This window comes from Magallana gigas, chromosome 8, assembly GCF_963853765.1.
Source record: "Magallana gigas chromosome 8, xbMagGiga1.1, whole genome shotgun sequence".
NCBI classification, from domain to species: Eukaryota; Metazoa; Mollusca; class Bivalvia; order Ostreida; family Ostreidae; genus Magallana; species Magallana gigas.
The window spans coordinates 3,641,916-3,665,710 of record NC_088860.1 but is presented as its reverse complement, the minus strand read 5'-3'; the positions used below and the strand labels follow the sequence as shown (position 1 = coordinate 3,665,710).

Below are 23,795 nucleotides of genomic sequence, written 5' to 3'. Positions count from 1 at the left end.
TATGATCTTTTTAATAGAAAAAAGGAAAGTCAACATTTATTCATACAACTTTATCATAACAAAAAGAATCATTCCCCTCTCTCTCTCTCTCTCTCTCTCTCTCTCTCTCTGGGTTTAAAACCATTACCATAAGAAAGACGATAACTAGTTTACCCCATACATGTTGTAATTATTGTCAGAATTTTCAACAAAAGAATCACTATGGAGATGGTTGTATATTTCTGGGTCCTCAGTACCGCTACACCCTCCTACGTCATACTCGTTCTCACTCAGTAATTCATTTGATAAGCCTTCTCTGAGATGATTATAAATATCTTCGCCATTCCGACCATTCCCACCACTGACGTCATACATGTTACTTTCGGATTCATCGCTCCGGTCGGTTTTCGTTCGGAGATGGTGGTAAATATTTTGGTTGTCTGATAAACCTTCACCTCTTCCATTCGTTAGCTCTTTGCTTTCAATGTGATCGTATGTGTCTCGGTCTGAATCTCCTTGACCTCGGTGGTTTAAATCTCTAAGGTTAAGGTCATTTGTAGTGTTTTGCCTCTGTGTCGTTGCGTCGCCATCGTTAGGTACAGAACTGTCAGTTCTTTTTCTGTTCCTCTTACTTCTTAATCTAATATAAAATATTACATGGTTAAGTCACGGCCATCTTAATATCAAGTCTTATTCATCACATGCATTCAGCGACGATAAAATACTTGTAAAACTATACGGATATATTTAAGTACTGTATACAGGGAAATGTTCGCCCCCGTTTAATTTTTGCTCCTTTGCCCTCGTTGTGAGCGGGCGAATTTAAAACTGGGCGAATTCCTATTTCTCTTATGATTTCTATTAAAACACAACAGTTTCTGGACGAATTCAAGACGAGGCGAAACTGTTTGCAAGTGTAGAAGGGCGAAAATTAGGAGGGGCAAAAAATTACCCTGTATACAGTAGGTTAGCATATCACCAAAACTATCATTACGCAACCGAATGCGCTATCTATGATGAATCAAAGTATTGATAATGAAATCTGGTCTACGTTATGTGTACGTGCACACATTTTTTTTTTGTTTTTTTTAACAAGCATGATAATTTCATTACAACAGTATTATTTACACTTGCTAACCGCTTTTCAGTACTTTCAGTACTTTGAATTTTATCATATTACAAGCAAGTCCTTCCTCTATAGCTGCATATGGGCAGGGTGGGGAAATGTCTCACCTGACACAGGTAACGACAGAAATCACTGACAGCAAAATCACCGTAGCGCCCCCTATCGCAGCAAACAGCACCAATAGCAAGGGAAAGTCATCTTCTGGGGTCTTTACTGCAGAAACTAGATTATACCTTGTTTATTAGTACAAGAGAAAAATGCCTTATGAGTTATATGAAGAAGGTAAAAGAGTGAAGAATAAAAAAAACATTAACCCCATTTGATTACGTCCTTTTCCGCATAAACCGAAAACTCTGATTTATTTTTTAGAAAAGTGTAATTAATTGTAACTATTGAGAAGAGATAGTTGGGAATCTGTTGTACTGTAATGTGGTGAAAAGTTCAGACAACGCAATCACCAGCGACATTTTTTTTTATCATCAGAAAGCTCGCTTGAATGTTATAGTTTAAAAAAGAGTTCTAAACCAGCCTGAGCAGCAAGGAATCTTCTTCGAGTGTGACTATAGTCACCCAAGTTACCGTTTTATACACCTTTCCACGACTTTTAACGAAAATACACATACATGTACCTGTTAAAGAAGTACAATTAAAATTGATGAAAGAAAAAAAAATATTAGATTTCACACGAGCTAAAACAAATTTCTTACGGGAATTTATAATGGGGAAAATATGACATTAAAAGTCACTTTGAAGTTGTTGGAGCACCGCGCACAATTTTTCTCAACGTTTCCGTCTGAGTACCTTCATCTCCCTTGCAAAGCATATTTTTTATATTTGCCTGAGAAGCTAGAGCGGTGTTTTAAAATAATAAATTCTTGATTTTTAAAGTACTGAATTATCATAGTTTGGGCCGGAGGTACAGAATTTATAAATATCAAATAATTTAAGAAAATGTGCTGCATGATATACATACTTATCTCCCTTGTTGATTGATCAGAGGTTGTTGCCGCTGTTTCTAGGTATACTGTCTGGAGCGTGGTTGTTGGTGTGTCTGAAGCGGGGACCTAAAGAAACAACAAAAGAGCGGATAGTCATAATCAGTGTCATTACTCGAGATAGTGTAGTTTTACAACAAATATCAATATAAAAAGTATTTACCTTACATGGGACCAGTTTTTTGACGCTTTGGCAATCTGTTTGAAATTCACAACTTCCGGAAGTGTTACAGCTTTGACATTTTTGAACCGAGTTGAATTCGACGTCGCCTATGTTAAAAAACAGATGAAGTCTTATTTAAGACAAAAATGTAAAAGAAAACAGCAGTGGTCATATAATGAAAAAGGTGTAAGCAAAGTAAAACTGGTTATTGTAGTGAATTGGAACCTGTCCCATAGAAAATTTAGAGCTGAGTCGGAACGGACGGGTTTTCTATAAGTTATAAAGGAATGCAACGGATAGAAAAGCCAAGTATTCTGATAATGGTGTTTTAGGCTTGATGGTCGTGATCATTTTTAGACCTTTCTGATCTCCTTCAGAGAGAGATTTCTGTATAAAGAAATAGGGATATATTCAATTTTCTAAACTACCATGTTTTTTTGTAATATACATATAGCTTAAAGCGTATTTAAAAGAAAATTGCAAGGGCCTGGTTTATAATAAGTGACTTACCTCTACCTCTGTTTATAATTCGTGCCTTACTTCCGTCGCTCCGTTATTTTTTAGTGTCTCACCTCTATCGCTCTCTTTATAGTGCAATACCTCTTTCATTTTTAAAATGTTTCTGTTTAGTGCCTTATCTCTACCGCTCCATTTATAAATAAATGTATTTCATTACTCCTGTCGCATCGTTTATATTAAATGCATTACCCCTGTCGCTTCGTTTATAATTAGTGCCTTACCTCTACCACACTATTTATATTAAACGCCTTACCCTGCCGCTTGTTTATGCATCTTTGTCTTACCCCTGCCGCTCGTTTATACATCTTTGTCTTACCCCTACCGCTCGTTTATACATCTTTGTCTTACCCCTGCCGCTCGTTTATACATCTTTGTCTTACCCCTGTCGCTCGTTTATACATCTTTGTCTTACCCCTGCCGCTCGTTTATACATCTTTGTCTTACCCCTGCCGCTCGTTTATACATCTTTGTCTTACCCCTGTCGCTCGTTTATACATCTTTGTCTTACCCCTGTCGCTCGTTTATACATCTTTGTCTTACCCCTGTCGCTCGTTTATACATCTTTGTCTTACCCCTGTCGCTCGTTTATACATCTTTGTTTTACCCCTGCTGTTCGTTTATACATCTTTGTGTTACCCCTGTCGCTCGTTTATACATCTTTGTTTTACCCCTGTCGCTCGTTTATACATCTTTGTCTTACCCCTGTCGATTGTTTATACATCTTTGTCTTACCCCTGTCGCTCGTTTATACATCTTTGTCTTACCCCTGTCGCTCGTTTATACATCTTTGTCTTACCCTTGCCGCTCGTATATACATCTTTGTCTTACCCCTGTCGCTCGTTTATACATCTTTGTCTTACCCCTGTCGCTCGTTTATACATCTTTGTCTTACCCCTGTCGCTCGTTTATACATCTTTGTCTTACCCCTGTCGCTCGTTTATACATCTTTGTCTTACCCCTGTCGCTCGTATATACATCTTTGTCTTACCCCTGTCGCTCGTTTATACATCTTTGTCTTACCCCTGTCGCTCGTTTATACATCTTTGTCTTACCCCTGTCGCTCGTTTATACATCTTTGTCTTACCCCTGTCGCTCGTATAAATACATCTTTGTCTTACCCCTGTCGCTCGTATAAATACATCTTTGTCTTACCCCTGTCCCTCCGTGTATAGTTCTGCCTCTTTAGTCCTACCCAGTAATTAGTTCTTGCCAAGCGGGGTGTTTGTACAAATGTGACACACCCTGATATTTGAGTGAGAGAAGAGACGTTCAAACAGCTCTCATACGCTTGGTCCCAGATACTGCTACTCGTTTCTGTTGAAATGATAATCAAATTAACGTCATTGAAATAATGAAATTAGTCTGAATGTGTTGGATTTTTTAAGTCTAAATCATTATGAAATACCCATAAGATGGGTATGTTAACTTTTCTGCGATGCTAGCTACCTTCATAGCCCGAATGAAGTACCAAAAAAAAAACCCATTAACTGTATATGTTTACAGTAAAACACGCTTATAACGAAGTCCCAGGGACGGGCAATTTTACTTGATTTTAAGCGTTATTTATTTTTAAACATGTAATAGTATGGAATGCCATAGCTGCCTTAAGGTCAATTTCATATTATATGAATTGGTATATTTTTTATATGCAATAGTAATATCATTATATGCAGTGATAACATCATTATATGCAGTGCTAACATCATTATATACTATTATTTCACCATTATATTCATGGGTAAAATCTTTATATGTAGTGGTAACATTATTACGTTATGTCGTAAGATCATTATGTGAAGTAGTTTATTCATTATATGCTATGAATAAATCTTTATATGATATGATAAACTCATTTCATACAGAGCTAAACTCATAATGAACTCTTGTTCAATCGTTATGTTATATGGTACACTCTTCATGTGCAGTTGCAAAATCCTTTTATGCAGTGCAACTTCTTGACATTAGGTGATAAGTTCATTATATGCAGTACTAACATCATGTAATGGTGTATTAAAACCATTATGTATGGTGGTAAAACCTTTATATATTATGGTGAAAGTTTTACATGCAATTGTAAATCCTTTATATGATGTGACAATTTTATAATATGCCGTTGTTGAGTCATTATATTATGAGGTCAGTTCTTTACATGATGTGATCATTTCATTATATGGAGTGGTAACTTCTTTATATGCAGTCGTAACTCTTTATGATGAGGTTGTAAACTGGTTCTCGCTGAAAAGTTTTAATGGGGAAGAGGTCCAGTTTTATTCTTAAAAAGATGCCGCGTTCGTTGTGACGATGCACATTTCCTGGTCAACTTGTCGTTTATTTTGAAGAGAGAGAGAGAGAGAGAGAGAGAGAGAGAGAGAGAGAGAGAGAGATATTCTCTGTTCTTGATACATCGATGTGTGATAAATCGAATGAATTTTTAGTAGAGTACGCGTTTAATTTTAAAAGTAAAATAAATTTCAAAAAATGATTGTACTTTATAGAAATTGTATACCCCCTCTGCTTCTAGATCCGCGTATACAGTTAGGAAGATCACTTTATGTATCTTGATATTGAAACATAGAACAATTTGATTTCTACTTGCTATCGTGTTTTAAATATGTATGTAATTTTTTGGAGCTTTTTGAATTAATAAATCTAATTCTGTCTCTTCAAAAACGTTTAAATTGAGGAGTTACTTTGCTCTTGATTGTTATTTAAAATAATTTTAATAGCATCCATATAAACCATGGTGCTTGGAACAAACTTATCCGTATTTTGCTGATTCATACATTATTGCACGGCTTGCTTTTAACGATGTCGAACAATATGTATATATATTTTGAAAACGACATATTTTACAAAAAAAAGATACATTAACTTTATCGATTAATGCGTTACTTCCTCGTTCAGCAGCAAATGTTTAAGCTGCAGATCTGCAGCTACAAATGTTTATAATGTGAACAAAGTCGGTAACGTTGAAAAAATCAGCACACATGTAAAATATTACAATGACAAGCGTTTTGAAACTTATTTATCCCGACATCATTTATTTTCAAAACCATCGGAATAGGGGTATTACCTTTTCAAAATTAATTTAAAAAATACCAAGCAGTTAGTCTCGGTGATTATTCGGACATCCTGCATAACCACTCGGCTATACTAGACACGATAAAGTTTGCTAAGATTTAAAACACCGTTTTTTAACTTCGGATTTTTTTTTTCGAAGTTTAATCTTTAAAAATATGCCTCTTTGAAACAAAAATCGGATATGCCATGAAACACATTTTTCAGTGAAACAATTTTACAATTTGTTTAATGCATGGGGGTCTTGAACGGGGGTGGGTCGTGGGGAGGACCCCGCCCCAGAAAAATTAAAATTTCTTAAAATTTCCATGAAATTACCAAAAATTAGCCCCGGACCCACCTCCTCCCACACCTCTCTCTCTCTCCTCTCTCTCTCTCTCTCTCTCTCTCTCTCTCTCTCTCTCTCTCTCTCTCTCTCTTCAAAACAAACGACAAGTTGACCAGGAAATGTGCATCGCCACAACGAGCGCGGCATCTTTTTAAAAATAAAACTGGACCTCTTCCCCATTAAAACTTTTCAGCGAGAACCAGTTTACAACCTCATCATAAAGAGTTACGACTGCATAAAAAGAAGTTACCACTCCATATAATGAAATGATCACATCATGTAAAGAACTGACCTCATAATATAATGACTCAACAACGGCATATTATAAAATTGTCACATCATATAAAGGATTTACAATTGCATGTAAAGCTTTCACCACAATACATAAAGGTTTTACCACCATACATAATGGTTTTAATACACCATAACATGATGTTAGTACTGCATATATGAACTTATCACCTAATGTCAAGAAGTTGCACTGCATAAAAGGATTTTGCAACTGCACATGAAGAGTGTACCATATAACATAACGATTGAACAAGAGTTCATTATGAGTTTAGCTCTGTATGAAATGAGTTTATCATATCATATAAAGATTTATTCATAGCATATAATGAATAAACTACTGCACATAATGATCTTACGACATAACGTAATAATGTTACCACTTCATATAAAGATTTTACCCCTGAATATAATGGTGATATAATAGTATATAATGATGTTAGCACTGCATATAATGATGTTACCACTGCATGTAATGATGTTACCACTGCATATAATGACGTTACCACTGCATATAATGATATTACTATTGCATATAAATAAGATACCAGTTCATATAATATGAAATTGATCTTAAGGCAGCTATGGCGTTCCATATAATAGAGTCTTGGGGAATGAAATTCACTTCGCTGTAAGCGTCATTTCATTATAAGCGTGTTTGCTATATTTACTGTACATCTATCTTTTAATCATTTAATCAATTATTCATTAAAAAGAGAGTAAAGACAAGTACAAGTAAATAATTTTTATGTCAATTTGAACGTATCACATTAGGAACAGCCAGCATGCGCAGATCAAGAATTTTTTTTTCCAGAGAGAGAGAGAGACGGGGGGGGGGGGATACAACGGTTATTTATATTTGCCGGAGGGGGAGGGGTCCGAGGCATATGGCATATTTTTGATATTTTTATAATAATGTAATTTAATGAAATTTGAATTTTGCAGGGGAGGGGGGTCCGGACACAGTGAGTACTTCAATTAAAAAAAAACTCACCACATGCAGTGATCTCCTCTTAATAAGTTATAACTGGAATATCCAGTAGTACTAATTAAGACATGTTGAAGTAAGATTGAATTCCTACAAATGAAGGAAACTTACTAGATGATTGTTCACAATTATATGGGAGGTTTGTCTGACAGTCAAAGCCCTGGACCGTCGGAAAACCTGACGTAGAACTGCACCTTGCCGTGGCACAGTGCCCGTTTGTTTCGCTGACGGTCACACCTTAAAAAATAAGGTGGGTAGTTATTATTTTGCTTCAGACCTCCATGTTGTTGCAGAAGAAAAATCTAAGCAGATTTAAATATTCAAGAAATAAAAGAATGTGTTCAAAACAAGAATGTCAATCCTTCAAAATCACCATATTTTTTTTTTTCAATTATTTTTATTTTTTTTTTCATAAGCACAGAAATGTGTGTTTTTATCATAAGTTGTTGATTTAATGATAACGTTATAAAACTCTCCAAATTAACCAAATTATATGTTTAAAAACGCAGCAATCTGATTCATAATTTGGTGTAATTAAGCAGTTTCCAAGGCAACATCCTTTGAATTTTATTTCTTTAATAATAGATTTTAAAAATTTACACATCTATAGACAATAAATCCAATTTTTAATTTTACCTTTGATAGCTTACATATACCTTTATAAAGAAGATGATGGGTGAATAAGGCGTGTAAACTGCCTAAATGAGGATACTAGATAAGATACTATAAAATTAAAATATCAACAAATCTCATAATTTTTTTCTAAGTTATTGAAAACAATGTATATTTACCATACCGATTTATAACTTTTAAATATCTGAAATATTTGGAATAGGTTGATTTTATCCGGCGTATGCTTGTCAAAACCTCCAAATACTGTCATTTTTTGCATTTTTTTTTATTGTGTGGGTCTGAGCTCCATATTTTTGTCATAGTCTATATATAAGGTTTAAAGGAAATCAAACCGATTTCATTCAACATAAACGTGGAGAGATGACCCACTATACTTTAAATATGTCATTTTGTATTGCAACAATTGAACGTTTTAGAAAAATAATACAAGTCCGTAATTTTGTGGTTGAAGTCACATATAGCATTTAAAGGAGCATGGTCACGATTTTGGTCAAAAATTATTTTTCCAATTTCAATATTTACAATGCTTCAGAAAGGCATTTTTAATAGGCAACCGAAATTTGAGTATCATTTGTTGAGTTATAAGCGAGTTACAGAGCTTGAAATTCTTCGCTATGTAAACAAAGCGTTTGTTTACATTTTGAACGTTGAGCCCCTGTATCTTGCTTATAACTCTACGAATGACTTTCAAATTTTATTTGATCATTAGAAATGCATTTCTAAAGCATTATGAATAATAAAAACTTAAAAATAGAATTTGACTAAAATCGTTACAATGCCCCTTTAACATTGGATTTTTGTTTTGACTAAAATGGCTCAGTGGTTAGGGGATCAGACATTCGGTAACTTTATAGAGCCAGGTTTTTTAGGTTGTGGGTTCGATACCACTTAAACTTAAGAATTTATTTTTTTTTTTCTTATCGCTTGTTAAAATATTCAAAACTGAATATAGTTAGATATTGTGCTTTTGTAAACTTTTATTATAACATTATCAAGTATATTTAGTTGAAAAAAAGTGAAATTGTATTTTACGACTAAACCAAATGGGCATTTGCACTATCTTGTTCCCCCATCTTCTTTAAATAAAGGTTATGCACCTTTGGTTACCATAGCTACGGATTCCATAAAAAACCAATTTATTTGCCTTACTGTTATTTATATCAATCGTCGTGAATGTTCGCAATATAATTAAAATTATGGCACAGTAGTGTGTTCCTAACCTTGTAATAGGTAGTTTACATCCCCGTACAGACTTGCAATGTCAAGGTCATTTTGTTTTCCCCCGCATATATTTGGTGTCTCTGAATCATCACACCGCTTCCAACTTGATGCTCTAGTCGTGTATATAGTGAAGCCTGGATAACCGTCGCTGTTAGGTATACAGAGACAAGTCGAACCATTCTGAGAAAAAAAAAAGAAGAAAAAAGAAGAAGAACAATGTGGTTAATAACTCGATGAATATTTTTTAAAAATAGACTCGCTTGTTGAATGTGTAGGTAAAATTTAGTTAACCACGTACTGTTATTGCATACAATGACGTTCGACATAACTCTTGGCAAGCGCCTGGAGACGAAATATCCATCTCAAAAGTAACTCCAGCGACATTCCTTATACTGCTATCGAAAACCCATCCTTATAAAAAATATATACCAAGTAACCGTAACTTCTGTGTAAAATAGTACAGCACAAGAACGAAGATATACAACTATATACCTCTAATGAGACACTATAGAGACTGTCATTCGTTAATTAGAAGTATCGATATCGCTCTTTAGTGTACATAAAGCAAATTCAAAGAATTTCAGCAATTATGAGGAGGCGTTTTCCGCTTCTTTGTCTCGCTTTTGGTTTTACCACAATGCTTCAGTATAAGTTTGAAACACACAATTAATCAGCTAATAGACTTTATTTAAACTTGAAGCGTAAGGTGACCAAATCCAATTGTTTTTCTTACTTATTTGGTAGCTTTTGACTTCAATTCTGTATAACTTTTAGTATACACATTTTTATTACATTTATTTATATACTATACATGTCTTTGGAGTTAAACAAGTTCTACTGAGATGTATCCTTAAATACCAATGGCGCCCAACCAGTCAGACTGGTACTGATGCATCCCGGTCCACACCCCCTGTTCTGATTGGTTGCCGTTAAACATCGTGTTCCAGTCCACGGACTCGGCTTCCTCCTGGCTGAGCAGTGAACCGTTTCTGTCGTGACACTCTCTGAGTCCATCCCCCCAGGACTGGCTCTGGTCCAGTATAATGACCTCGGTGTCCGCCCCCTCACATGCAACTACAACGTCCGAACTCATAGAATATCTACTTACTTGTACATAACCAATATGTCTGTCTGCTTGAGTGGTTTTCAAAACTCGATATCGACCATTTAATTTAGTATTTGAGAATAGAAAACGTCTAATAAGAATCGGAAATGTTTTTGTATGTATATTATGACTTAAACTTCGTTCTCCTATGCCAGTGATGTAGTATGCTTTGTTCTAGCTAAAATGTTCATGTCATTTACGTCTACGGTTGTTTACAAAATCACACTATATGCATGGAATTCAGATATATAAAAACTATTAAATATAGATTACATGTAATTCTTATCTACTGCTGAATGAAATTTGAAATTTTTTTTTGTGATATAGCCGTTATATCAATAAACGGTACAGATATTTACCGATTTTTATCCCAGAGAGAGAGAGAGAGAGAGAGAGAGAGAGAGAGAGAGAGAGAGAGAGCTCACCCCAACTACAGAGCCTCGCTACCAAGCTCAGTAAAACAATCACTTCTTTTTCCATGGCTGCTCGGTGGACATCGTACTATAGACATGTTCAATCTGACAAGTGTAAACGGAAGGTGACTGGTGTCCGCAGACCTCTGACCCGGCCAGCCATTCTTTACGGCCTGTTTTTAAAATTCAGGGAAAACAAAGTGCGTTCATCCGTGATTTCCCATTAAGAACATAAACAAGTAATTACATTTGAAACTGTCGCCTACCAGGCTGTTCCCTGGTTCATTGTCTGGTCATCTTTAACCAGGAAGTCCGTACTACAAATCAAGGGTTTGTTTAGGCAGTGGACACTAGACTCAGATGTAGAATGTGAAACTGTGAAACATGCTATTTATTAACTATTTGTATTCCTGTCATAATATGTCTCTCTTTCCTCTTGGATTTAACTTTGCACAGAATGAACAAATAACTAACAAACCCAAACAACAATATAATAATAATAATAATAATAATAATAATAATTTCTATAGCGCCCTATAAAATAAAATTATCACTCTAAGGCGCTTTACATAAAATGGACATTACAAAACATAGAATGCAAGAAGTAAATAATATACTAATAGGACGACAGATTACAATCATCTATGTTAAAAAAGTTTGCGCATACATAAATATATATCTTAAAAATTAATCAAAAGCCAGTTTATAAAAATAAGTTTTCAATTGTTTTTTAAAACATTAAACAACAACAACAACAACAAATCCAACAAAAACGAACAAGAAAGCAAAAATTTAGGCAGTAGATTTCTGTGAAATACATTAAGTATATGCATTTACATCTTTTAAAGAACATTTCAAATCAAAGTCAATAACATACAGTTTGAATGGTGTTTTGCGGTTCTCTCGATTTAGCGTACGCGTAAACTTGCGACTTTCCTCCAAAATTCTACTTGAAATACACAGCAAAATAGAGCTTTATATTATAGCATGTCAAACGTTGCAATATTCGATCTTTTCCGTTTGTATTAGATAAATATTCGTTTTTTATTTAATTTCTTATTTGTTTTGTATAATTTTCCAATTGCATTCTATAATTTCCATTTGCATTGTATCAATTTAATTTGTATTGTTTTTGAATTTGAAGTAAATTGTTCACTGTAATTTCCCATATCATTAAAACAAGATATAAGTATACAAAATTTTAAATTCGTATACATGTGTAAATATTTCATCAACAAAATATTGTAGATGGTGCTCTGTTCATTTGTGAAAATCCACCAAGGAACAGATTCAATAACACATAAAATATGTAATATGTAACCCCCCCCCCCCCCCCCCCCACTCCACTCTACCCAAAACAAAACAAAATGATGGTGTCTGTTAAAGGCGCTGAACCCTAACAAAACATTGAATGCGGAAGTTGGAACTGAAGTAATAGTTTAAGAATATTATCATCTAAAAAATAAACATTAGGGTATTTTTTGCGCTGACATTCTTAAAAATCATACCTTGTTTGGCAAACATAACCAACGTACATGTATAGTTTTTACATCGTGTTTGTAAGCATTTGCAATTTATGTTACGTATACAATGATCTCCATGATATAATTCATTTCCCTTTCTGACATAGCCTAATACTAGAGATCCTTCACGTAGAAGTAAATTTGCTGTATACATATTCCAAAGGTAAAAAGAGGAAAGAAAAGAATATTTTCCAAGCGAAACAGTTTATGTCCTATCAGGAGAGCACAGACCTCACGAGTTCTTAATGGTAAATTGTTGACCTGACTGGACAAGGTTAAACATAATTATGTAGTTTATTTACAGGTATCAAGGATCAATTATTAGCCGTTTCAAAAATACACCAGGGACACCGATTTAATAGAGTGTAATTTACGGATCAAACGTGTCGAGAAAAGAAAAACTTTTTACTTCATTACGAGTGACCCACTAGGAAAATGTTAGTCGATGAACGGTGTGATCGAGTGATAGTTATGGCACATAGTTTCACAGTCGATAAACTAGGTTTATCAGCTGTTAACTAAAGTTTACGGATCCTAAACTAAAGTTAACGATTCGTTAACTATAGTTTACATCTGTGAAACTATATTTCACGAATGTAAACTATAGTTTACGAATGATAATCATAGTTTATCTATCTGTAAAAAACGTTAACAATAGATTTTGCTGATAAATAGAGATTCACATTTGTTAAATATAATTTACAGTCGTAAAATATAGTTAAGAGTTGTTAATTATAGTTTCACAAATCGTGAAACTACATTTATCAGACAAATTCACAAAATTGAGCTAAACATACAGGTAGTTTCACAGTCGATAAACTAGGTTTATCGACTGTTAACTATAGTTAGCGGATCAAAAACTATAGTTAACGACGTTAATCTATATTTCACGTCTGTAAACTATAGTTAACGCGATAATCTATGTTTCACATCTGTTAACTATAGTTAACATTGAAAACAATCATTTGCGATTGTTAAACATAGTTTATCTGATAAATATAGTTTCACCATTGTGAAACTATGATTAACAACTCCAAACTATAGTTCACGAATGCAAATTATATCTGATAAATATAGTTTCACAATCGTGAAACTATATTTATCAACTCTAAACTTTAGTTTACGAATGTAAACTATAGTTTACAGATGTGAATCTATATTTATCAGCAAAATCTATTGTAAACGTGTATTTCCAGACAGATTTACAGATGTGAAATATAGATTAACGTCGGTAACTATAGTTTAGGATCCGTAAACTATAGTTAAAAGCCGATAAACCTAGTGTATCGACTGTGAAACTATGTTTTGCTAATTCATGGGAATTTGGCGTGCTTTAGATTTGTAAACCGTAGTTTACTGACCATAAACCCCTATTTATCACATTCATGTCCAATGCATATTTCTTTTTCGATATCGTCAACATCGCGATGTATACAATATTGATACGATATCGATTTTACATTGTCAACATTGCCGACATTTCTTTGCCCTTAACATCGTCGACATTGTCGACATCGCAACGTCGACAATGTTGAACCGATATCGAGTTTACATCGTCAACATTGCCGATATTTTTTTTCTGTTAACATCGTCAACATTGTCGACATCGCAATGTAGACGATGTTGAACCGATATCGAGTTTACATCGTCAACATTGCCGACATTTCTTTGCCGTTAACATCGTCGACATTGTCGACATCGCAACGTCGACGATGTTGAACCGATATCGAGTTTACATCGTCAACATTGCCGATATTTTTTTTCTGTTAACATCGTCAACATTGTCGACATCGCAATGTCGACGATGTTGAACCAATATCAAATTTACATTGTCTACATTATGGATATTTCTTTCACGTTTACATTGTTAACATTGTCGTTTTAAATTTGTTATTGCTTTTTGTTTACAAATACAAATTACAAATGCATACATCCATTTCCATTTTATTAACGAGTATTACACAACTTGAAAGCAAATATATCATTTACATTTAAAATTAAATACATCGATCTACAATACATCTGTCAATTAATTCATAATGATTATTACAACCAATAATGTTTAATTTCACTTACTTATCTTCTTTGATTCTTTTCCTGTTTCTTACCAACCTATCATTATTATACATTTCTGAAATTTTCAACATAAACAAGTTGTACTTCCCACAGGACATGTGTTTCGTTGCAAACTTAAACTTAGCCACAAACTGAAAAGTTTGTTCACATGCTTCCGTGTTAATGTGTTTGAACAAATCATCAGTGTATGGGTTGACATTTCTTCTACACCATTTATCAACATGATTTGCAAAATGCATTTTGTCAACAACGATGCGTAGTGTTGTCAAAAATTTGGAGTATTCACTTTTCTCTGCCCTGATCGGATTCATTATGAATTTTTTTAGATGACAAGCATCGTCATAGGCAAGTAAATGTGGAAAAATTTCCAACACCTTTGCCAGCCAAATCAAAAAGATGTAGACTTGGGTCAAAGACTCACATCCGTACAACTCTCTCATGCCGTTAATAATACCGCAGTTATATACAGATGCACACACTCCTGCACTTTTGAACTTTTGGAGATGACCATTTTCTTTAAGGGTGTTACATTCAGAATCTTCCTCTGTCTTCGCTCCTTCAGTTGGTTTCTGTCAAAAAGTTTTTAACTTTATGTTGAAAATTTATCTTTCAAGCACAAATTTATTATCATATTAAATTTAAAATTGCCTGCTCAGCGAATACTTGCAAATGTGTTTGTACTACATAACAGGTTATGCATTTGTAGAAAAAAAATGCAATGAACAAAATTACAGAACGCATACAGATACTATTAGTTAGTATAGAAATCTCTTGTATTTAATTACTTTCTTAAATACACAATTATTTCTTAATTACTTTATATATATATATATAAAAATATATAATTTCTTAATTACTTTATATATATATATAAATGTAATATTGCAAATACATGTATTGGTAATAACCTTTTTATGTTCTTCCTTCACATGTTTATGTTCAGTACAATAAAGAGATCCCTTCATTGGCATTTTCCAACAGCCCAAATGGATGCTACCTAGTTCTTCGGAGTCAATTGTTTTCACTTCCGTTGCACCACAAACTGAACGTGTTCCCTTCATATGCCCGTCAATGACTATTGCTTTACAGCACTCTTAATAAATACATACATATACATGTCATTAAAACATTAATTCAATGGTTTTTTTAATTATATTATCTCGTTTGAATTATGTCATTAAAATTCGTACCTTCGTGGTTACAGTTGTCAGTATGTAGTGATGAAGACCATTTTATTGAAAATTTCTCCCATAAGACATCCTTTTCACATTCCAGTATACCTTCCAGCTTATCCGAAAGAATATATTCTATATCGGTTTGTAGGTTATAATTTTTCTTCATTTCAATTAATGTTTTTTTGTACCATGCCTCACTTAGACGTCGTCTGTCCAATATCTGTGTATTGTTCAGCGAATTCATCCACTCTATCCCCAAGTGTTCGTCATTGTATGCATACGCAATTCCTTCAAATGATGCCGATTTCCTGAATCTATAACATTTTAAATCAAATATTAGCTCTCTGCCATTAATTTTACTTCAGTTATCTTCCTTCTCATATTGTAAAAACCATCTTCTAATTTATTTTTGACAGTTCATTGATGAAAGTTCATTTCTCTTTTTAATTAGTTCAAATTCGCTAATCAATATGAATATGAACAATACTTTAATTTCTTTCCTATCCGTTAATACAAAAATAATATTGAATCTCGGTATAAATCATATTAAAAATCTCATTGATGATCGGACCAGCTATAACTTTCTCCACAAAATATTTTTCTCGAGTAAAATTTGTGTTTGTGAATTTTTCTATTATATTTCACGCGCGCATCTAGAGTTTGTTTAATTGGGGATAGGCGGTCTGGTACCCCCCCCCCCCCTTTTGAAAAATTAAATTTAATAATGAAAATATGAATCGGATCTTATTCAAACTTATTCATATTATCCCATGAACCATACCCACAAGGAAAAAAACTCTGGACCATCATTATATTAACATATACTCGTTTTATTATCACGTTAACACAGATCTCAATGTTTGATATTCGTATGTGATGAATATTCATTGGAATAGATTTTTTTAATTCTACATAATGATCATACATTTGTGAATAATGCGCCGACAGCCTGACCAAGATTTCATGCGGGGAAATGGGGAAAAAAAGGGGGGGGGGGGTCCTTCGTTTGAAATGTACATTGTATGAATTATGATTCAAATAAATATTTGCTCCTACTTTTAACGTAATAATATATAAAATTACTGTTATTTTGATTCAGAACATCATCAGTCTTTATCAAGCCGTATTTACATTTCTAATTACACTTACATATCTATATCAATCCTCCTCATAAATTCCATGGAAAACACAGAGTCGCATGTTGACATGAAATACTCCTGCTCTAAAACATCGTTGTAATAAAGTTCCAATCCTTTCCTCTTATATGTACTGCATTTGTATACAGTGTTGCACTTGCTACACTTCAATTCATACATAACTCTTACCACGGGTCTAAATCTAGATCTGTAAACAATACACGCTTTCTGTCCTGATTTCCTTAAGGATCCACAGCATGTAGTTATAGGTGGAATAATATTCACCGTTCCAATTTCAGAAATCCCCTTTGAAATATAGTTTTGCAAATCTTTTTCCACTGAATCACGATTAATATCCGCCGGATTATCACCAAATCGTGGTAGTAAAGTCTCCAATGTTTGTACTAGTCGCGCAACGTCAGCAATGGACAACTCACTGTTCTTTGATGTTCAAATTAAACACATTTCTTATATGTTCATACCTATCAGGAACTCCTTGTGGTACGATTTTGGTATACTCTATGATCTTGATGACGTCTTCGATTTTAAGAAGCGGTTTTAATAAATTGTTTAAATCCATGACTAATAACAGATATTTCCTAACGGCATCGTTATATATATAAACGACGTGACTTTTCCCTGACGTTGGCAAAATAATATTATTTTGACGTCACGTTTACCACGTTTCAATAGTAACGTAAACAATACAATACAAACGTTAACGTTATTGTTAGAAAAACCGCCAACAACTTTGGACGATGTCTGCCTTTCTGCACCGGGACCGTATAGAATATTGTTATAATGAAACTATACAGGAGCCATTCGATGATCTTACCAACCGAATGCTTGAAAATACTGCTCTATCAAACAGTGTTCCAATGGAATTTTTAATTCCGCCCTTTTTGACTGCAATCGCGCATTTTTTAAACAAGTCAGAAATCTGTCCCTGGGGAAGTTGGACACAGCCATCGATTATCTACTCAGCTACGGTAGGATTTACAGGTACCAACAAAACTGCAGCTATAGATGCCATCCGTAACGCAATATCGGACGTGGAGAGTGCTAATGGTATATGCGACTTACAGTCTAGAGTCAATCAATGTAAGTGTCAACAACCAATTTAAAGATTTTTTTTCCCCACACTGTTATATATATATATTTTCTTACAAATCTGTCTATCCTGAAAATTGATCGGAGTCATTTGAAAATAGTAAAAATAGAAACCTGTACAAATTTGTAATACAACGGATAAGAATTTAAAAAAAGGCAATCACTAAATATATACGGTTATGTATTTTAAAAACCCATCACACTCTAGATGTATTTCACACATACTTCAATAATACCGCACTGATATACGGTGCATTTCGCATTCATTAATGACCGATTAGTGTAAAACAAAAATAATTATTTTCTAACGTAGCAAAGACATATAGAAGTTCTCAATATTAAACAGTATTTAACATTCCAGTACTCATTAGAATATATAGTATTATATGTATTTATCAAACACCGACTTTTAATAGATTAATTGTAGATGGAGAGAGAGAGAGAGAGAGAGAGAGAGAGAGAGAGAGAGAGAGAGAATTAATCATTAATAATAAGCAAAAAGATTTTCTTTTTTAAATTGTAGCAGCTACAGTAGAATCGCTATTAAAGCAGCTTAACAACGATAGCAGACAAATTCAGCTATGGGATGAACTTAAGACATGGCAGAGCAGCCTGGGGCTGTACAAAACAGGATCTGCTTCTGATTACGATACCACCATTTATTTAACAGCCTATAATGGAGGAACATTAAAGAGACAGACATGTAGCAGTATGTTATTCATATATTTTGAATAATTGTGTTATAATTATTACCTTTATTGAAATGTGACCTATTTCATTATACATTAACTTTAATATCTATATTTAAAGGTAACATCTCCGTTCAAAAACCGGTCTGAATATCTGTGGTATGGCACATCCCGGCGAAATATGCAGATGTCTCGACGAAGAAAGAAAAAACGCAAACTCCAATGATGGACTTTACAGCAGATTCCTTATTTGCATGCCAAAGCCAGAGTTTAGGGATGCAGATGTGAATAGTGAAATTTTGCCAAACACACCTAACCTAGCAAGGTATACCATTATTTTTATATGAATATTTTAATATTTATTTTAAAATTTATTCTTGAAAATTTAAGAATTTAGACTACATGTACATACATGTATAAACACAACTTTTAGTATTTATTCATATTATTGATCTTCATTCTATTTCTTTCTAGAGTTTTCTATGTGATTGACCAGATGCATAAAACCAAAAGGGTCTATATCTACGATGACGATGCTCAGAAAGTGGCGGTCAAGTTTTACAATGAACAACAGGAATTCCTCCGAGAAAACCACAGTACTGACACCTATATATCAGGTAAGCCATGGGTATTATTAATCGATTTCTTTAAGAAGATGTTGCCGAAAATCTGAATTATTACCTTATCGTGAAAAAGATGATTAAATATCCTTAAAGCACATATGCAAAATACCGTATAAAGGGTAATTTTTACTGCCGTGATTTTTGTCATAAAATAGGGTGATTTGAATTTTTACGCGTAATTTGTTTACGAATTAGACATGCCTGTAAAAATTAAAATCATCTGTGGTAAAAGGGGGACATTCAACCGTGATTTTGTTACAGTTAACACACATACAAATCAGAAAATCGTTTTTCTGTTAACGATTCCGTATATGTGTTTATACATTTACCTTTATTTCATATGTGATATACACTTTACTTATTCATATTTATCTGGGTATCATCATTGATGTACACCATGTGCTCGTCTCAGTTCGATTTACCGGGAAAAAAAGAAAGATAACTCCATTTCAAATTTTTTCTCTCTCTCTTTATCTTTCTCTCCCAACCAAAAAAGACATCTAGAGCTACTAACCTGGCATTATACGTAGTTTTAAAAAATACTCAAGACTGAATAGAAAGATCTGAACTGTTATCACCACATGACTAAAAACGCTCAAATATACCTACATGTACAGCCGTCAGGTACTGAGCTGAAGCTCATGAACATTACTCTCATACATACGATGTAGAAACTTTAAGTGCAGTTTTTTTTAACTTCTGTGGAAATTTACGTGTTTAATTTTTACGGATTTATAAAACTCGTAAAAATTAGTAAAAATTAGCAGCACGTAAATATCCCCTTATACGTTATTACATATTGAGAAGCCTTCAATTACAAAACTTTTTATGACACTTTCATAAATGTCGATATACATAAAATTTTCTTGCAATTAAACGAAATAAATTACAACAATTGCAAGCGTTAATAAATAAATAAACAGTCTCGGTCAGTATTAGTTCTAAATACTTAATCGACTATCACTCTAATATTCTGGTCCTGAAGAATGTTGAGAAAATTTAACACAGCGTTCTTATATTTCGAGGTTATTTATGGTTATTCATACAACAATATGAAATGACTGTTTTCAACAAATAGTCTTACTATAAATAAAATGTTAACATTTTAAACACATTTTGTTTCAAGGACGCAGTTTTCCACTATAATGAAAACTGTCCTTTTAAAAAGCGTGGAATCTACCACATTTGTCTTTGTAACCAATTTTAAATTTATTCCTTGTTCTTACAAATATTATTTTTTTAAATAAAATACTACACTGATTTTTGTACAACGTTGTAATTTAAATTATATATATAACTTTGTTCTTTCCACTTGGTTGCCACATTTATAGTACATGAATATTAAAAAAAATAATTTGGTTTATAAAATTCAACCAATGGAAAAATAATTATATTTTTCACATTATCTGGCTTTTATTGATCATGCAAATAAACAATACTGATTAATCTGAGACTAAATTTGATTTCCATTACATTTTTTATAATCAATTCATATTTTATCTTACATAAACAAACACTATCTTTCAGGAATACTAGGGAAATTAAAGGGACACACCCAGCGCCTGGCCATGATAATGCAAGCGGCCTTTAATGCGACAAAATTTTTAGAATTGATTGGAGAATGTTTGTCTCTTCCATTATCTCAGGAGTTCCAAAGTAAAGTTAAAAACGCTTTAACCAAATCCGAAGATGATGAGACCAAATGCTATGTGAACTTGCACAGCACAGAGAAATCAATCTGCCTTGCAAACTACCTTATGCAGCATAAGAAATACCTATCCGGATACACACCAGGGGGTGTTCTTCAACATACCAGTCTTCAAATCCCGCAAATTTCAAAGAAAATCCTTTTATACCCGGGTCCTATTGTCCCTTGCAATGCAATTACTAAAAGCACGCGCAATACTGCGGAGCAGGTCAAAGATGAAATGAGATCATTGTGCCTTCTCGGCCTAAGAGAAACCAAACATGAAAAACCACAGGGAGGGGGGCGATTGATCTTTACATTCATCAAGCAATCGACTAAAGATATGCCTCTCGAAAACATTGTTCAGATGACAAATTCCCTCAGTAGGTTGGGTATAGATATTAAAGACTACGAGGAGTCATTCATCAGCAACTCAGAAAATGTCCCCCCAACTAAGAAGATGAAACTTCAAGTTGTCAATAGCATTCCGAACCAGATCGCAGACTTGTAAAGTGAACATGTTTCTTTATTTATGATGTTTATTGTACACGACCTTTCATGATTAACTTTCAAGTATTAATATTATTGATAACTCGATCTAGTTCCTAAATGTCGAGTTTACATAATAGATTAAAAATATATCTCTCCTACCTCATAGTAAGTGTTAAGTGTTGTTTTTATTCAAGCATTGGATCATAAATGTTTCTTGAATATAGTTTCATAAATTCAACGTTCGTGCCCACATATTTAGTAATGCAAATTTGCAGAAATGAGATAAAACAATCAATGTCGTCAACTAAATTTGTCATAAAAGGGGTAAAATAAAAGGGTTGACGATGCTATCTATATTGAAGGGGTAAAATATGAAAGTTAATTACATACATATAGATATCAACACTAATAATGCAAAGTGGACAATGTCGTCAGCTTGTGAATAAGATAGTTGATATGCTCTGTAAACATCATTAAAACTTTATATCAACTACTATTGTAATCTTAACGATGTAAACCATGCTAACAAGACTAATAAATGTAGAATCATTCATAATTTCAATGGTGCGATAGTGAAATTCCACCGACGGGACAAGATTAACGGTCTAGGACTGAACTCTGCCCTACTTTATGTTTATCACTCCGCTGGTGGTTACAAACAATGCAAGTAAAGCAGAGCATAAGATACTTTTGTCAATGACAAAATGATAACTTGTAGTCAGTTAAGCAGAACACTTACCTACAGATTGGATAATTCTTTTATTTATCATCACTAACATTATACGATGTTTGTTCAATAATTACAATAGGGTAAAAATGACAAATGTAATACAGATAGAATATAAAACATGTTGGCCATAATTGCGATATTGACAACGTCGACGATGTACACACAATGTTTACTTGATGCCGATCAACATTGCAATGTTGACTCGATGTTGGTCAACATTGCGATGTCGACAATGTCGACGATGTAAACAGGAAAGGAGGAACACGATGTAGACACGATGTCGACTCGATGTTGGTCAACATTGCGATATCGACGATGTCGACGATGTAAACAGAAAAGAAGGAACACGATGTAGACACGATGTCGACTCGATGTTGGTCAACATTGCGATATATACAATGTCGACGATGTAAACAGGAAAGAAGGAACACGATGTAGACACGATGTCGACTCGATGTTGGTCAACATTGCAACATCTACAGTGTCGACGATGTAAACAGAAAAGAAGGAACACGATGTAGACACGATGTCGACTCGATGTTGGTCAACATTGCGATATCGACGATGTCGACGATGTAAACAGAAAAGAAGGAACACGATGTAGACACGATGTCGACTCGATGTTGGTCAACATTGCGATATCGACGATGTCGACGATGTAAACAGAAAAGAAGGAACACGATGTAGACACGATGTCGACTCGATGCTGATCAACATTGCGATGTCGACGATGCAAACAGAAAAGAAGGAACATGATGTAGACAGTCGATAGACGATATTGGTCAGCATTGCGATGTCGACAATATTGATAAAACATCGTGCATTGGACATACCTCATTTATCAGATAAACTATGTTTAACAACCGCAGATGATTGCTTTCAGTGTTAACTATAGTTTACAGAACTATAGTTTACGATCTGTAAACTATAGTTAACAGTCGATAAACCTAGTTTATCGACTGTGAAACTATGTTTAGCTAATTTTGTGAATTTGGCTTGCCATAGATAATCAAGCAATCGTTGACATCTCTAGTTTTTACTTAATATAATGATTAATCTGTTGAAATGGTTAAGTTTGGCTTGTTTTTTTCAAAATCGAGTTCATTATTGTAAAATAAAATAAACCCACTGTGTAAGCAAGCACACAAATCCGTGTTCGGATATATTAGGACAATAACGTCCATTGTTATATTCAGTAGTATATTCTCACTATATAACTCTATATAAACGAATAGTCAATAATTGTGATATTAGCTCGTCCGAAAAATATTGACCGGTCAATATTTTTTTGGTATTGACCGGTTAGGAATAATATCTAGAGAACATTCCCTCTATTTCATATAATCGCCTCTGATTTGTTGATTCGTAAACGATGACGTAAATAACCTTTCGCGACTCCAAAACAAGATGACATCATAATAGACAGTCAGTCAAGGCAAGAAAACAACGAACGCGCAATTGCGACGGATTGCTATCATAACGGATATAAGGATTTGCGAATTACTGTGAAAGAACATGAGGTAGAACATTTGTACATGTATGTTAATTCTTACCGTTACGGTTGGCGGAATATCACCAGTCACCGTTTAATGCGGAGGATATTTTGAAAATGAACTTTGCACAAAATTGAATTCGTGAATTCTTTGTTGAGCTGAGAAAATTACGGCGATCTGTTTTCAATTAATTTCTTAAATTTTGGTTTGTTTCTTCATATAACA

General features: G+C 33.8%; 3 protein-coding genes across 4 annotated transcripts; 1 reads left to right on the top strand and 2 right to left on the bottom strand.

The window, feature by feature from the left end:
- Positions 1 to 76: 76 nt before the first annotated feature.
- On the bottom strand, positions 77 to 11,210 carry LOC117690456 (uncharacterized). Of its 2 annotated transcripts, XM_066069612.1 has the most exons (10): positions 10,849 to 11,210; positions 10,177 to 10,392; positions 9,617 to 9,729; positions 9,318 to 9,498; positions 7,576 to 7,701; positions 3,935 to 4,096; positions 2,264 to 2,370; positions 2,079 to 2,169; positions 1,213 to 1,327; positions 77 to 619 (listed from the first exon to the last, which is right to left on the bottom strand). In XM_066069612.1, exons 1-10 carry the CDS (start codon positions 10,901 to 10,903, stop codon positions 145 to 147), a joined length of 1,641 nt encoding a protein of 546 aa, XP_065925684.1. In that variant the 5' UTR covers positions 10,904 to 11,210; the 3' UTR covers positions 77 to 144. The 2 variants fall into 2 exon arrangements, with proteins under 2 accessions (XP_065925684.1, XP_065925686.1); XM_066069614.1 differs by lacking the exon at positions 1,213 to 1,327 and having other exon boundaries at positions 480 to 619; positions 10,849 to 11,207.
- A 2,879-nt stretch (positions 11,211 to 14,089) lies between these two features.
- On the bottom strand, positions 14,090 to 16,926 carry LOC136270828 (uncharacterized). The gene is made up of 4 exons (XM_066069610.1): positions 16,760 to 16,926; positions 15,626 to 15,924; positions 15,344 to 15,528; positions 14,090 to 15,004 (listed from the first exon to the last, which is right to left on the bottom strand). Exons 1-4 carry the CDS (start codon positions 16,924 to 16,926, stop codon positions 14,432 to 14,434), a joined length of 1,224 nt encoding a protein of 407 aa, XP_065925682.1. The 3' UTR covers positions 14,090 to 14,431.
- Positions 16,927 to 18,706: 1,780 nt separating this feature from the next.
- On the top strand, positions 18,707 to 21,582 carry LOC136270829 (uncharacterized). The gene is made up of 3 exons (XM_066069611.1): positions 18,707 to 18,870; positions 19,020 to 19,162; positions 20,696 to 21,582. The coding sequence occupies exons 1-3, from the start codon at positions 18,707 to 18,709 to the stop codon at positions 21,364 to 21,366; spliced, it is 978 nt and encodes a 325-aa protein (XP_065925683.1). The 3' UTR covers positions 21,367 to 21,582.
- Positions 21,583 to 23,795: the final 2,213 nt, after the last annotated feature.